This window comes from Perna viridis, chromosome 12, assembly GCF_037379345.1.
Source record: "Perna viridis isolate PV_CMFRI_1.1 ecotype Kerala chromosome 12, ASM3737934v1, whole genome shotgun sequence".
NCBI lineage: Eukaryota > Metazoa > Mollusca > Bivalvia > Mytilida > Mytilidae > Perna > Perna viridis.
Window position 1 is genome coordinate 29,825,668 of NC_142456.1, and position 16,623 is coordinate 29,842,290.

General features: G+C 31.4%; 1 protein-coding gene across 2 annotated transcripts in view; it reads right to left on the minus strand.

Moving 5' to 3' along the window:
• Window positions 1-1,725: 1,725 nt before the first annotated feature.
• The window catches only part of LOC148601965 (uncharacterized), a 37,501-nt gene continuing 22,603 nt past the window's right edge, over window positions 1,726-16,623 (minus strand). For both annotated transcript variants that reach the window (XM_088554356.1, XM_088554357.1), the window contains exons 7-15: window positions 15,698-15,782; window positions 14,190-14,295; window positions 12,729-12,789; window positions 12,124-12,257; window positions 10,602-10,846; window positions 9,775-9,832; window positions 8,456-8,511; window positions 7,429-7,542; window positions 1,726-6,944 (exon numbers count right to left, since the gene is read on the minus strand). In XM_088554356.1, the coding sequence (XP_088410482.1) occupies window positions 6,865-6,944; window positions 7,429-7,542; window positions 8,456-8,511; window positions 9,775-9,832; window positions 10,602-10,846; window positions 12,124-12,257; window positions 12,729-12,789; window positions 14,190-14,295; window positions 15,698-15,782 (939 nt within the window). In that variant the 3' untranslated portion in view covers window positions 1,726-6,864. The remainder of the gene's footprint in view (window positions 6,945-7,428; window positions 7,543-8,455; window positions 8,512-9,774; window positions 9,833-10,601; window positions 10,847-12,123; window positions 12,258-12,728; window positions 12,790-14,189; window positions 14,296-15,697; window positions 15,783-16,623) is intronic.

The following is a 16,623-nucleotide window of genomic DNA, read 5'->3' on the forward strand; positions in this document are numbered from 1 at the left end:
AAGGAATCGTGAAATTTGATTTTTGTAAAATATCAACTCGTGTTATCTAACTTCTATGGATTCCTAAACTCCAAAAAAAGTCCTTACAAATAACGCAATATAGCTGGATCTGCAAATGTACCATTAAACCTCTTTCAAAACTTCTATACTCACAGCTGTCAAATTGGGTTCCCAGTCCTATCTCGATATTGTTACTCCCGTAGTCGTTTTAATTCAATGTAAATTCTTAAAAACTCGACAGATATTCTGGAAACTCTCAATTTTAGATTATTATCAGATTACAATAACATTAAAATCTATGATTTTTCAACACTTACTTCTCCTATTTCCCATACTCAGTAAAAATTCCGACGCAAAAACATTATACATCGTTGCTTCTAAAAAAAGGTACACCTAGATACATATATGTAGAAATTGGTAAAAATTCTTCATACTTTATAAAAAAAAACGATTTCTCAACCCATCTTTAAAATATACCGCAGATGTTTTCAAAATGCTAGAATGTTTGATCGACAACATATTTGTCCAGTGTGGTTGACGCGTTTTTCATCAAACGGTCGGCGTTTCAATGAAAACAATTGTACCCCTTTACTCGCTGACCATATCCTTCACTCTTACAAGGCTGACTTTATAGCTGATCTGAAGCAAAGAATAAAAAGGGATTTCGTTATGCCAGATTTTTTTAAATCTCAGTTTCCACAATATAGATGACGTATTATCTTTAAACAATCCTTGTTTCGGGGATTTGATACATCGTTGACACTGTAAAGTTAGTCATATCTTGACCAACATTTAGAGATCGTTGTTAAAGGAAAACTATTGATCAAATTATATGACAAACGCGATGACTCTTCATTCGTATTGTCAACTTTCTTTTCATCTGTGGAAAACATCCCTTCAGCACCTGCGTATGGAGTTTTCACATCAGAATTCATATGTTAGCCAGAGCTTGCCGAAACTACACAGACTTTTTGTATCACGCTAGACTTCATACAATTAGGATTCTGGAACAGGGTTGTGTTGCTACAAGATTGAAGTAATCAATACTTAAGTTTTATGGTCGTCATCATGAACTCGTGGATCGTTGTGGTATATACATCTACATCATGGTAAACGAAAGCAGTTAGGTAGAATAAATTCTTTCGTTGGTGATTGTGATGGAACTTTTTGTACCAAGACAGATGTAACAATAAATGACGTTTAAACGATGTGTACCATGAAAACGAAATTGTTCAACATGCCTTAGATTTCATTTCCTCTTTCGTCTACCCCGGATTTGATTTTAATAACTCGGCTGGTGTTTCTGGAAATGCAAAAGACATTTACCCTATCGGCGCACTTGGTCCATGCTCCCAGTTTCAAGACGAGTCTGAGTAGCTTGTTTACTTTTGTTGCTTTCTATGTATTAATTTAGTTATTTATGTTTTTGGTTGTATGTGTCTGTTTTCCGTGTCTGCTCTTTTTTCCTGGATTACATTCGTTTACTTCCAGCTAGAATCTTGGTTCCCGTGGTTACTTCTTGAACCTTATAAAGTCGCACAGGCTCGGCTGTTATGATGTTATGTTCAAATATGCGATTTTCACTCGGGATAGGAGTCAAAGTTAATTATTTGATTCAACATCATTTCCATTTTCTATCAAATGTTTTGTTTGTTTTCGTTTCTTTCGTCGTGATTTAATTGTTTGTTTTTGAGTATTGTATGATAAACAAAACAAACAAAACAGTTTAACATGTAACAATATTTATTATTTCATATCCATAAATTTGCTATACTTTGTATAACAATGGCTATCAATGCCAGATAAAATTTATTTCATGGTTTTCAGAGCAATATTAGCAAAATATAAGAGATGGGAAATCTATTCATTTCATAAAAAAAAGAAAAGAATTTCTACAATATTATGTACTTTGTTGACAACATAGGTACATATGAGCATGTTACCACTCTGCAGAAAGAAGTATGCATGAACAAATTCAGCACAATAGATTATTCAAAAGAAATAAATATTTTATTTTTCAGTTTTTACTTTGTAAACTAAATATTTATTTTCTAAGTAATCAGTTTCATTTTCATACTTCCCACTTAGCAAAACTTAAGTTATCGTGTTGCTTTCCTCATTTTCAAAAAAAAAAAAGCAAGAGATCCCACTCATTTCTTATTTAATATTGGTCAGGCTAAACAAAAAATACAGTTCTAAAGCTTTAAGTTTATAAAAGCATTTTTTTTAGAAAGTCGTGGTCCCATCAAATATGCAGTAGCAGTACAACTGTACTGCTAACATTAGTTCTATCACAATTTAGTAGGTTAACAGTAAGAAAAGTGTTTCAGTCAAGTTTACTATGAGATTAATGTAAACAAATCAAGGAAGAACTTAATACATGAATCACTGACAAATTCAGTATTTAAAAGTTAAACACATTGTAAATAACGGATGAACAGCTGGAACCAAAAATCTTACCATCAACATATCATATTATTGAACAATTACAACATTTTTTAACTACCACAATTTTTAAACATGCAGTTGAAAGCTGTCATAGCATGTGTAATAGCATGCTAGATATATCCCCACTTGAACTGGAAGTTATAACAGACAGCAAACCAAAATCGCTAACAACATATTCATTGTCTATATAAGGCCATATGCCACAGGTGAAATCAATCAATCAATTGGGTCAATGAAACTGAGATGAAAAGGTGTACATCATAATATTAAAAATTCAAAGAACAACAAAAATGGTAATTACAATACACAGCATTTTTCCTGTTCATGTTTGATGTATGTTGATTTGCTATATTTTGAATAGAAATGAAAAGTACAATGAAACTTTACCTAAACTAAAGTGAAATGTGGAAGTATCAATATCCAAAAATAAGTTATCAGAATATTCTAAAACAAGTAACTGTAAAATTTATTAAATACTTGGATACTGGAATTTAATTCAAGCAGTCGAAAAAAAAGTAAAAACAATGAAAAGAAAACGAAAGGGCAAAACTGAATGATAAAGAGCTTCACAGAGCACAGAATGATAAGACCAAAGAATGTCAAACTTGGGGCAAGTGAAGACACAATTTGCTTTTACACACATAAGCATAGGGACTTACAGTTCATTAGAAACACAACATAGCACAAAATTTAATATTAAATTAGAAATTTTCAAAATCTGACTAAAAAGAAAAGCAATTATTTTTCGGGGCTTGGTCAGATTTAGTTTGTTTACATGTGTATATTTCAAAATGAATAGATTGACATCTGAATCATAAAAATCGGATTAACAATGAACTTTTCATATCAGTTCTAATGATTTTCCATACTTTAGCCCCTTATTTCCAAAAGTGGTGGAGCAAGGAACTCCAAAAACTATTGTCCCTATGAACAATGTTATAAAATTTCAAGAAGATCAGTTAAGTTTTTACTCAAGTTATTGTAAATAAACTTAAGTTAACTGACCTCAACGATGAAAACAACTAAGACGACAAGGTAATACCATTATATGACCAAAAAAACTTTTGCAATTATATAAAACTCTAATATGAAAAATGAAATTGTCCAATAATAAATGCAAAATGTAACATTAATATCACATAAATTCAGTGATTTTTTTTTTTCACCATAATTAACCTAGCACAGAATGTTAACAATTCAATTCATAAAAGTATATACTTAGTATAAAATATTGATACTTACAAACTGAATTATATGAATGTAAACAATATGGCTTGTACAGTGAGTAATATAACAAAAATCAGTGGATAGAATGGGTGTTCTGCTGATTAAGGAGGTAGACCTAGGATAAGGGTCACAACTCTTACAAATCATTGGAGCGTTTGTATTCAGCATTTTCCATCAAATCTCATGTAAACGTCGAGGTAACTTGGATCTGATTTCATTCTGTTTCAAATGAAAGCTTGATAGGCTTCGGTGAAATTGAATATGATACAAATGTATCACTAATTTCAAGAGTTATGTCCCTTATCCTAGGTCTACCTCATTAAATGAACTTTTTAAGGTAGTTGACAAATCACAAAGAAATTTAAATAATCTACAAAATTAAATTAAATACCCATGAAATGATAGGAAGATCAAATCTTCTCATTAACTGTCTAGTTAACTACCTAAAGTATTTAATTGGGTAATGGTCAATCCAGTCCAACTCTATTCCCTGAAGTAAACTCTAATATTAGCTGTAATTTAAATGGCATCACATTAAAGAATTGGCACTCTTGTTGTCATGGCAAAAGTTCATCAACTTAAAAATCTTTTTTATCATCAATACAAAAAACATAGTATTCTACAAGTACCTAAAAACACAAGTACAATATGACCTGTCTTAAGCAAATCCTGGAAACTCGTCTAAACCAGATTCTTTGAAAGTCCAAAAGGTATTCAGCTTAAGACAAGTTTCATTGTAGTTAATAACAATCTTCACAACACTTTGAAATTACATTTAATACATTTACATAGTTTCACAAAGAATTCATACTACGAAAACAGTCAAAATATTTTATATATATCTTTCAGATTTTATATCAATTTATTTCATATTAAAGGAAAACAAATTTCCTAACAGTCTCAAAGATGCTATCCAGGCAAGTTTCTTTTAGTAATGACCTTTACATTTCCCCTGTCTATGAAGAAATATAAACCTCAATCACATGGAAGCTGGTTTGAAGTCAGAATCACAGATCTTGAGGTAATATAAAATAGGCAGAAAAAATGAAGAAGTCATTCCTTAATCCTTCCATTAAATTTCAGTATCAAAATTTTCTGAGTAGATCACGATCACAACAAAAAATCTAGTCCATGAGATAAAAAATGAAACTTCTCATCCAATCAAAAAGTTGGATACTTCTGAACTGAAAAATATTAATTATTATAATACAGTGTATCATTTAATTTTTTAAGAAAATGATTGATAATGGTTGGTAATTTAGTCTTCTAGTCAATAATTTAAGAATAAATAATAATTCAGTAAATTTGTTTTCTAATTGAGTTTTTCCCATAGATTTTTTTTTATCAAATCAAAATATATAATGTTTATATCAGTTAACTGGAAGTCAAGAATTTTAGAAAATATCTCGCATTTGTCGAATTTGAATAGTAGATAATTTATGACACTATTCCAATCATTACCCTCAAGTATTCTGAGGCTAATTTATCCATAAAATACCACATGCTGACATAGAACCCATAAAAAGGCAACAATATTAACATTGATTTCATCTAAATCAAGAAAATGCTTTTTGTTTAGTTTTATTTAAATTTGAGTCAAGCTTTCACATGTATTCAAAATAAAGGTGTTTTAAAAATATCAACATCAGGTTAAGCTCATTCCATGAAAACTTCATGAATTTCAATTTTAGTACAATTAATATTATGAGAACATTTTATCAGTGAATATTGCCTGAAATAAAAATTGCCTGTGTATGAAACTACAAGGATGCATGCATTTTAATACTAAGTTCTCTCATTTGGCACAGTTTTATGTAAACAACACAAAAAGACCTAAAATTACACAAAGAAAACAACCTATAATAAACGTAAGCATTATGACTGTCCATTAACTACAACAGCTGTTCTAAAGCACCACACATTTACCATGGATTGACAGACGTACAGTGGCAAACCATAATACATTTATCAAAATATAAGACAAACAAATTTTTACCAAAGAAAGGTAAGTCAGACTTTAGTATAGAACATTTATATGGAGCAATAGTTACTTTCAATATTGAAAACTTGGTGCCATGTAAAGCTGAGTAAAGGACAAAAAACAACTACATTATATAGAGAATTCAGAAACAAAAATAAGTTGTTAATACAAATGCGAAAAAAAAAATGGATAAAGAGGCTGTGAAGAACAAAATAAAATTCTCTTTGAGTGTTCATTATTTATAGGGAAATGTTTAAATTAACTTTTTTTTTTTGGGGGGGGGCACAAAATAAAGCTGCAAACTTTTCAAATATTATAAAGAAGGAAATGATTCTAAGAACTATTCCTTGCATAACTAGTACCATTTCACCCTATTTCTAATTATGCTGAAGCAAAAAATACAAAACTTGAGAAAATGAGGTATGAAGCTGAGTTATAATTTCAGACTATGCCAGCTGACAGAAATGTTTTGTTGATGGAAAAACAAAAAAAAACATTATTTAACAATTTGAGTTCAAACTCATGTAAGTTATGACACACTGAGTAGCACAGTCATTTACATTTAAAATGTACATACATGTAAGATGTACATACATGTTAAGTGTACCTACATGTAAAATGAACACTCATGTAAGATGTACATGCATGTAAAATGGACAGAGGCAACAAAAGTCAATCATGCACACAAGTGAAGGTACAACAGTTGAGTATTACCGCTCCCAAAAAAAAAAATCAACAAATATTTACAAAATATAAATAAAAACAGCTTAATATTGCTTTATCAATAGATAGCACTAAAAATATCTCATTATAAATTATGCAGCATGCCTTTTAAAATATTTTAACATGTAAACTCTTAAATTTTAAAACATCTCATACAATAAAGAAATGAATATTACTTAGCACCCATAGAGCTTATCCTGTACTACTAAGAAACACAATATGACTAGTAAAAGAACATCACCACGGTAACCAAAGTCACCATGGCAACACTTGGGTGTATTGCTTTGGCATCTTCAGGTAATCATAACAATTATGCTGCCCTTGTAACAAATAATTTTCTATAATTTTAAAATCCAGAAAACATCAGGTTGGCACACATTTTCTATGGTTACAGAGACAGGTTGTTTGGAATGATGAGATACATTATTTTTATCACAACATAACAGATATGCAGTGAATGTTTCCATGGGAACAGTCTTCTGCTACTAGGTTGGCTCAGAAGATTCAGTTGCTGCAACAATTTTCCGTCTTTTTGCAAAATGTTCAATTCTATCTTCTAAACTCTCTGAAAAAAAAAAACAACATATAAATGTAACAAGCAAATTCAAAACAATATGAAGGTAAATGATGAAAAAAAACTTCCATATTAGTTGAAAGTTGTCAGTTTATTTTTATTTCGGTAAAGGCTTAAGATTACTTGTCTATTCTAACTATGACCCAGATGTAGCCTCCATAATGTATACATTATAAAAGTATTTTACCAATATATTTAAATCAAAACAAGAATTACATTTTGAGTTTTTTCTTTACCATACAAAATCCAATTGGTCAACTCAGTAGCACATAGGTGTCAAGGGAAACAGAGTAGCACTAAAGCCCATTATAGTTTTCTTTAAATTTATTGTCTAAAGTCCCATAACTCTGACAACAAAAACAGACAAGGATTTAACACAAACATTCTATAAAATAATGATAAATATTCTTTTAACATTTATCACAGGACGATCATTTCTGATTATAGTAGTATTGGTGAACTAATATCAACTTACCACATTTCTGTCTTTCCATTAATGGCTTATATTGTTTGTATTTTCCAGGAACAATCCAATCTGATTGAGATAATATGGGTGAACTCAGATCTGCCCAGGGGGCTATGTCACTATCTGTAATAGAACAAATTTTGGAATTAACAACACCCTGACTGCCTTTACGAAGTCAACAAACAAAGCAGAAATTGGCAAAATCAGAAGTAAATATATGAATACAGTAATCAAGATTTAAAAAAGTGGAATTCTGCTGTAAAGGAAATCAGGTCTGAAGTCAAGACTTGACTGAGCTTAAAATCTTTTCAAGAACTACCCATCATCTGTGTCTAAGACCTTGTATCTTTGGAAATAAGCTTCCTAATGACAACCCCATGTGTTTTTCTAAGGCTTAGTATCTTTGGAAACAAGGTTCCTTAAGACTACCAAATATGTGTTTCTTTGGAAATAGGCAACCAGATTACTGTTAACTTATTTTTGATAGATTAATGAGAATAAATCCAAATAAACATTGCTGCAAATAAGTCTCTTTATAACACATCTTTGAAAGTGGGAGACACAAAAAAATTAATAGCCAAGATACTGACATCTTTAATTGTGAAAATTAGAATCCGCTGAAAAATTGATTTCCAGTTACTAATGTCCTATGAGAATGATGAACATCAATAGAGTGCTTGGCAATAGTATACCATATACAATGCATAGTAATAAAAAAAAACAACTGTCTTCTTCCATAGTTTTAGCATCACCCAGTGTGTGAAGTCTTTCTTGTGGTGCCTTATATAAATAATACCAGAACATAATTATGCAAGATTGGAGTATCCTTGTATTTTTTAAGTTAATATTTGTATACTGTTCAGCATCAAATTCCTGTTAAAACCCAAAGTTCTGGTAATCACATCACAATGACATCCAATTCAAACTCAAAGATGTTTTGTTTTTGTAATGTTGACATCATAAGCAAACATGAAGTTAACTCATATCAACTTTCAGAAAATCTCCCTTTATTTTTGAAGGAACCAGAACAACATACCTGTTTCAACCTTGGCATTATCCATGTCCTCTAGCATTTTCTTCAACATGGCAGTTCTAAATGAAAAAATAACATTGTACAAACCAGTATTTCTACTGATGTCACATACCTGTAATTCCTCCAACATTAGGGATATGAAAATCAGTGCAAAATTTAGAATCTTCCACATAATGTAAGATTTGGTCAAAATTAATATATTTTCCGTAAAAAACACAAAAATTGAATTTTTATGTAAAATTTGGGTTTTACATAAAAAAAAAATCACCCACATGAACTGTTCTAAAGGTAAACATGTATAATTTGATCACCCACATGAACTGTTCCAAAGATAAACATGTATAATTTATCATAATATTTGATGAAGAATCAAACACACAATTTTTCCAGATTTTAATGACTTAATTCATACCTACAATATATGTATTTTTAAAGAACTTTTGCCTTACAATAAATTTTCATATTAAAATGTTGCACAAAAGTATTTGGAAGTGTATTTAATTATCTCCCTTTCTCCCTTTGCCAAAAAAAAAAAATAATAACAATGGTGAGGAACCATATTTGTTTATAGTTGACTTTTCCTTTTTAATTCATTTATGTTTTATTGGGTTGACAAATAGACTTATTTACTGACACTTGAACATTTTTGTATTTGGCTTATGAGAGCTTGCAATGAAGGCTAGGGCGCTCTGCCCACAGAGCAACTGGGTTGTGTGCCCCAGGTGGTGGAATAGGGTACCCCTGGTGTGTTACATACTGGGGTTGTCAGGCTACAATACAGAAAACCTGACCGCAAACCATAGTGGTGCACCGTGTTGGGAAAGGTGCAATGTTCCTCGCACGTTTAAGAATCCTACTGTGGTATTCTCCCGCAGTATGAACCATAAGGCTCCGCCACAGGAGGCTAAATTGTCTGACCCTACCCACCTCCTCCTATTTCCAGTGGCTATCAAAATTTGTCGACCCCATTATCCTTGTGTCCCATCCCATTTTTCATTTCATTATCATTTTATGTTCATTTTATCATCCACTTCATGTTCATCGCCTGAATATATTGCTGCTCCGGAATTAAACCCCAACAAACAAACAAACAAACCTTCCCACTTTTCCACATGTAAAAGGCTAGGGTCAAAAGGCTAGTGTCTCATGTTTAGATCAGAAAGATCAGAATACAGCTGTATTCTCTCTGACAATTTCCAAAACATATCTGTGTTACAACCTAACATACAATTGGGAACTGGATCAAGAAGTAACAAAACTGAATTACTGATACTTCGTTTATGTTCTATTGAAAGATAGCATGTAATTTCTGTATAATTTACCTTATGGAATGTTGTGCCCACAACTGTTGTAAATGCTTGATATTTTCTTCGTGCCAATCTATAATAAAGATACACATAAAATTAAATATTCTCAACTACCACTAACTTTTATAAAGACTATAATATATGTAGCTATAAAGTCATATCTGACAACAATAGAATTCTTCTATAATTGTGAAAAATTCTATTTTTTTTTTCAAATTAATACATGATGGTGTTGAGCTTGACTCAACTCATACTTTGTGTTAAGAAACCAGACAGGTGTAGCACAGGTTAGAGCTCAAGAAAAGATTTGGAGTAAATGTCTATGTAATTGTGAAATAAAATAATTCACCTGTACACACAAAGATGACTCTAAATGGATCAAACACCTGTACCAGTGCAAGCTAGGAAAATCTCAAGACACCCAAGATTTAATCTTTCTCTAACGAGGCCCTCCCGAATTAAAGAACTGTTACATCTTACCCAATGGTGTGCAAGAATTCCCATTAAAGCAAGAGGAAAGTGGGTGCTTGATTCTTTTTCTCACTTTGAGTTAGTTTCCTAATTCCTGAATTGAAATGACCTGCTTTTAACAGCTGATCTAGACATATCAGGCCAATAATACATCACAAATAGATGTAAAATATAGGTCACTTCAAAACAGTATAAACCCAACTAAAAGAAATTATCAATTATTGTCAATAAAAAAATATTATTCAAAGAAAATTTTCAAACACATATTTGATATTGGTAATATATGATTGTTCATTAACTCTTCATTCAATTGTGCAAATTTTGTTGCAGGACAGCATACATGTTTGGTTCTTTCAATGATTGTATCTTACCAGCTTCATAAATCCATTCAATATCTTCAGAAAATTCACAATGAAACAGATTTAGAGGAAGTTCAGATGCCATAGTATATTGAGGTTTACATGGGTGCTTTGTGATATCTAACAACTCGTCAACAATCTGTGGTTTCTCATTTCCCTGACCGATCAGGAATAAGATGGTGACAATACATCTGATCTGGTGCCATAAAAAAGCTAGACCTGTTATGGTTAGCTCACACATCTGGTACCCATTTTCACTGAAAAGGATACCAACATTATGAATCTAGTGTAGTAATCAAGATCAACATCAAAGACATCTTGTACCGTAATAAACTAATAAGTTACATGTACCAAAACAGGACATATTTTGAATCCATTTGTGTCAGTTGCAATGTATTTTAAGTACCAGTCCATATAAAATTCAGACACTGCCATGTTAAGGTGATTCATGGTGTAGACTGACCCACGGAACAAACAATGCTTTTTTGGTCTACATATGCTATGTTTTCATGTGACAATAGACTTTTCTGTATTTAAATCTGTACTTTTGAGATAACTACACTTTAACCTCCCACTAAAATCAACCAAATCAAACCAAATCAAGAACTATAACTCTTGCAATGTGCTAATTTCATGTACAATCTATATAAATTTTACCTCAAAAGTACAACAACCAAATGAAAAACTAGGATTAGTTATGTGGTCAATAACTGTTTCTGAACAAGAAATATTTCTGAATTGTGTGGGTTTTAGACATGAATCACCTCCTGTCCGATTCTTATAAAGACTGCTACTTAAGCCTAAAAAAACCTAACACTTGTCTAAATAATCATAACACCTGTTTAAACACATTCTACAGTCTAAAAGTGGTTTGGTTTTGACAAGTTTCACTGTATAAAAATCAAGTTTCTTGAACAAAAATGTATCTGACCCCCCTCCCGTTTTTCCAAAATATTACATAACAGCATCTGTATTCAATGTCAAATTATGATTAAGTTGAACCATGATGCCATGACTGTTCCAACTTTTCTAAAACAATGGAGAACACAGCAGAGGGCATGAAGCATAAGCTGAGATGAGGACTTCTCCTTGAAATCATTTCCCCTTGAATCATACCAAGAATGTATTAATTTTGATTGTTATGAATTTGACCTAAATTAATAGACACACATATTGACATGATCGATAGAATCATATATTTTTCAGGAGACACATTTCTGAGTGGTACATACATATGTCAATATTTGTATTACATTAGATTTTAACAAGATATTGCACATGTGCTAATAACACCATCATTCACCAATTCAAATTAGGTCATACAGTACATAGGAAGTAGATGACTAAAGCCCCTCAAAAGGGAAGAAATAGTTCAAGTTATCAGGCAAAAGCAATATACCAAACATCTAAACAATCCCTCCAGTAGCAGCTGAGAAATATGTTACAGAAAAGAATAAAGGACAGACAGACAAGATAATTGCAATTAAGCCGTAAGAGTGAAGATATAAAGATGACATTAAATACTATGTAATACCTTTCATCCACAACAGATATATCAGCCTTAACAATTCTCCTGACAAAGTTAACCACTCCATTTCCTACATCCATTTTACAGAAATTTCTAAAATCATGTTCTCCAATCAGCTTGTCAGCAGCTTCTGACATCACCTGTAGGCACAAAATATACATATTAGTACAGTCATTAATAATATATTATCAGTTTGTCCACGACTCTAGAATTTACCACATTACTCAATTTCATTTCTGTTACCTTACAATGAAAGAGTATTCAAGGGAACTAAGGTTCTAGCAGAAATCAAAAGAATGTAATCCAGGGACAAAGACCAGACATGGAAAACAGACAAACACAACAAAGAACATAAAATAACCAAAATAATACATACAAAGTAAGAAAAGTAAATGAGCAACTTGGGACTTCACTAAAAACTGGGAGAATGAAAGGGTACTAACAAATATAGATTTAGGTATTTTTCAGCATATATACGTGATTCACAAAAAGTTAATTTCGCAAAGCCATAAGTATATGTCATGTTAAGTAGTGCATTAAAATAAATTAAAAACATAGCTAACTATACATACTTCTAACAGTAGAATTCCCATTAACTTTTACCCACCTACCTGAAGATCTAAATTTCCTTTTGGGAAGAAGTATTTGTATGTCCTCCTTTTACAATCAAATCTGGAAATCAAAATTAAGATAATACTATCACACATTACAAAGAAAGAGGCAAAACCTTTGAAATCTGGAATAATAAAATGTATGCATTATACTATTATAAACTGGGAAGTTATTGTGCTGTCTTTTTTGGCATGATCAATCTACTTTCCTGCAATTTTAATTTGTAATCTAGCCCCAAAATATAGTTTAAAATTTGAGTTACAGCTCTCACCATGAAAAAAGCAAAAATAAAACTGTGGCAAAAATTTTATGGTTTACAGTACATGAACATACTTGGATTGTTAACTAACTTATTTTCATGTTATGATACATGTAGCAATTCAAATTCCTTACTACATATATTTATTTTACCACCTTACATTTTGACTAACATCTGATTAAAAGTGAGGTCATAAATTTTCAATTTTTCCTACATGCAAAATGATAGAGGGTAATGATCCACCACATCACGATCTTCAAGTTATGACCTGGAAATCAATACTGGAACTGTTTTGTTTTTATTGTAATCTGGTTCCTCATAAGTTAAACCCCAAGTCAAAAACGGAAAATGGAGTAATCATAGCAAAAATTTTTGTTCCTAAAACTGCTTAATCTGCTGTGTAGAGCACATAAGATTTGTTCAAGTAGTACTCCAGCTAAGAATCATGTATAATGTGATTCATGGGTAAAAAGCCTACATATTTTTATTTTTGATATTTTGTTCAAATTGCCATAGTAAACAGAAATTAACATTCAGTTTTTCATATAACCTGTGCTCTTAGGAGATAAAACTTGTATAGAATGTACTGCAGATGTCAATATTAAGGGAGATAACTCCGTCAATGACACTCAAATACAAAAGAATCTATTGGATTTACAATGTTGATTATCTCATAAGAGCAGACAGATTGGAATGTATAATTATACATTTCATAATATAGACCCATAAACAACATAATTCAAAAAATAAAAATACATATCCTTTTTAGGGGTGTATCACATTTTTCATTTTTTGCATGATTCTTACAAAGACAGCTACTTAAACTGCAAGGATAAAGGCAAGTCATTACCTACAATCGTGACTATGTGGCTTTATGAAATTGAAATGACACAAACAAGACCTGCCTGTTAAAATTACAACATAAATCAAATTATCAACCATGTATCGGACAGTGGCAAAGTGGAATTGTTACTACCCGATGAAGTATGCCAAAAAATAATCTGGGTTTTCATTATTATAAAACTAAAATAGAAATTTGTTCTGCAAATTTATTAAATAAGCAGATAGAATTTATAAGGTTCTGCAGCATGAACAACTCTAGCATTAAACTCAGGATAGACATGAGTTTTTACCAACACTTAAATTTCAGGGTTCACCAGAGTCAATGCTAACACCCTAATTTTTTTTTTTTTTATCTTACCTAGCACTGAAATCAGGGTTTACTGGAGTCCATGCTAACACCCTAATCTCCTGAGGTAGAACTTTGTTGAGAATGTGAACATATTTTATTTCTGTGGTCTTGTCACCTGAAAAAAATAACAAAAATATCTAAACTGTCTATCATAATCTACGAGAAAGTCATATCACATTCAGACTGTTCATCAAAGTATTGATTAAAATTCATGTACAGTAGTGTTCGCTTATAACATACAGGCTTATAACGAATTCAGGTTTATAACGAATTAGAACAAATTTTCCATTCCCAGTATGAATTCGTTATAGCGAAATCAGGGATATAACGAAGTATTTCTTAGGGCCTGGTGACAGATTTATTGCTGAAGATTACCTGGATAAAACAAAGGGTAAATTTAATGGTTATGTAAACATCGGACACCAGTTGTCTGCTACTCACGATAATTGATTAATCAACAATTTCACGGTTGATGAACACACAGAAGATCAGCTAATATTACCTGTATTTTTGTTTTATAACTCATTAAAATATCAATCAAATAATGACACCCAAACCATTGAACCCAGCCTAATTTTGAAAAAGAGTGTCCTTCTAGCGGCTGGGCTGCTGTGTTGATGCTCTGGCCTACTCCCAGACCCACGTGGGTCCGAGAGCGTTTCCCCACTGTAACTGTCTGGGAGTACGTCAACGTGTAGAGTGACAAGATGGCTAGGTTAGTAAAAAAAAATAAAAACAAAAGGGGAGAGAATCCTAATTTTGAAAAAAAAAGTTTCTGATATAATGGACGATGCATATAACGAAGTAACTAACACAGTCCCCAGAGATTCGTTGTATTATGAATCTTTTCATTATTGCATGGTTATTTTTAATAATTTTTTTTCATATGAATATAGCAGGATTATAAAGTCATGATAATAAATATCTCCAGTAACTTTGTAATATACTTTTATCATAAAAGTGAACTTTTTTTTTAATTCCTTTAAATTATTTTCATAGACTCTAAATATTATTTGCAGACAAAATAAGCAAGGTTTCATTATAAAGGGGACAACTAGGATGGGTTATTGCCCTTTGCACACAAACCTGGTTTGCACAAGATGACACTTACATACTTCACAATTCAAAGGTTTTAAGCTGACCCAAACCAGGTTATATAACCTGTCCAAAAATTAAAAACATTCCTTATAATTTAATTTCGAATGAATGACAGTCCAAATATCCAAAAAATGATAAGAAGGACAACCTAGATGGGTCACTACACCCAACAAAATTTACCAATTTTTTTTTCACATATATAAATAAATCTGCCAATTGCATGGGCCTCTGATCCTTTCCCTACAAGAGTAGGAAAATCACTGTAATTACGATAAAGACCATCAATCATCTATAAAGAAACTGAAAACCTCCACTCTTACAATTAAGTCTTACCAAAACAAAATGACACCAAATTTAACCATTAAATGATTGATACTAAAATAATACACACGCATACAGTTTTCTCAATATTTACCTACCAGGACGTTCATGTGCAGTGCCATCTTCTCTGACTTTCACACCTGGTCCTTCTAGTAAATTGGTCCTCAGATCTATAGACATCACCTACAAGTTTAACAAGCATTAGTTGAATATAACACAAACATTTCTAGAATGCCATTTGTAACACAGAACTATTGAACACTTTTTTAAAATATGAATCACAATCATTAATTTAGACATCCAGCAATACTTCCCTATAGCAATCACAAAAGAAAAAGGACAGATATGGTCATGATGGTGAAGCGCAACAAATGCTCACCTAAATACAAAACAATACATACTTTCTCAGATCACCAAATGTAAACACATCATTGAGTAAGTTGTTTCTAATAGGATTTTAAAAATCAAAGATTTGCTATTTTAACTCTGAAACAACATAGTGTATGAAAGTACAACAATAGTACCATATTTTGGCGTGTTTAGTGTGCATTTATGTATTGTACACAAAGCAATTTTGAAGGTCTAAATGTGTGAAAAAAAAGCTTGATTGCAATAAAATTTTGTAAGACACAAAAATCAATATTTTGCACTTGATCGGTCAATTTATTTACCTTGATGCGGTATTTCCTAAGAAAATGTGAAGAAAAGTAACTTCTATGCAGACTAAAACATCATGTAAACATCAGTAGCTACATAAATTGGATAATTTTAATTTTAAAGCATGATAAAATTGACACAGGACATATGAAATGGTTTATAAAACAAAATCGAAAGTCAGGAAAATCGAACATTTCCGGTTTCGGTTGTAACTCAAATTTCACAATTTTTCATTTAAAAACATACTTTTAAGAAAGAAAATTGTAAGAAACAATCAAAATATATATCAGAATAGTTATTTTCAGCTGTAAAAGCATATGATAAGGAGGCTTTGACAAAAAAGGAATTAGTAACTTTTTGGTTTTTA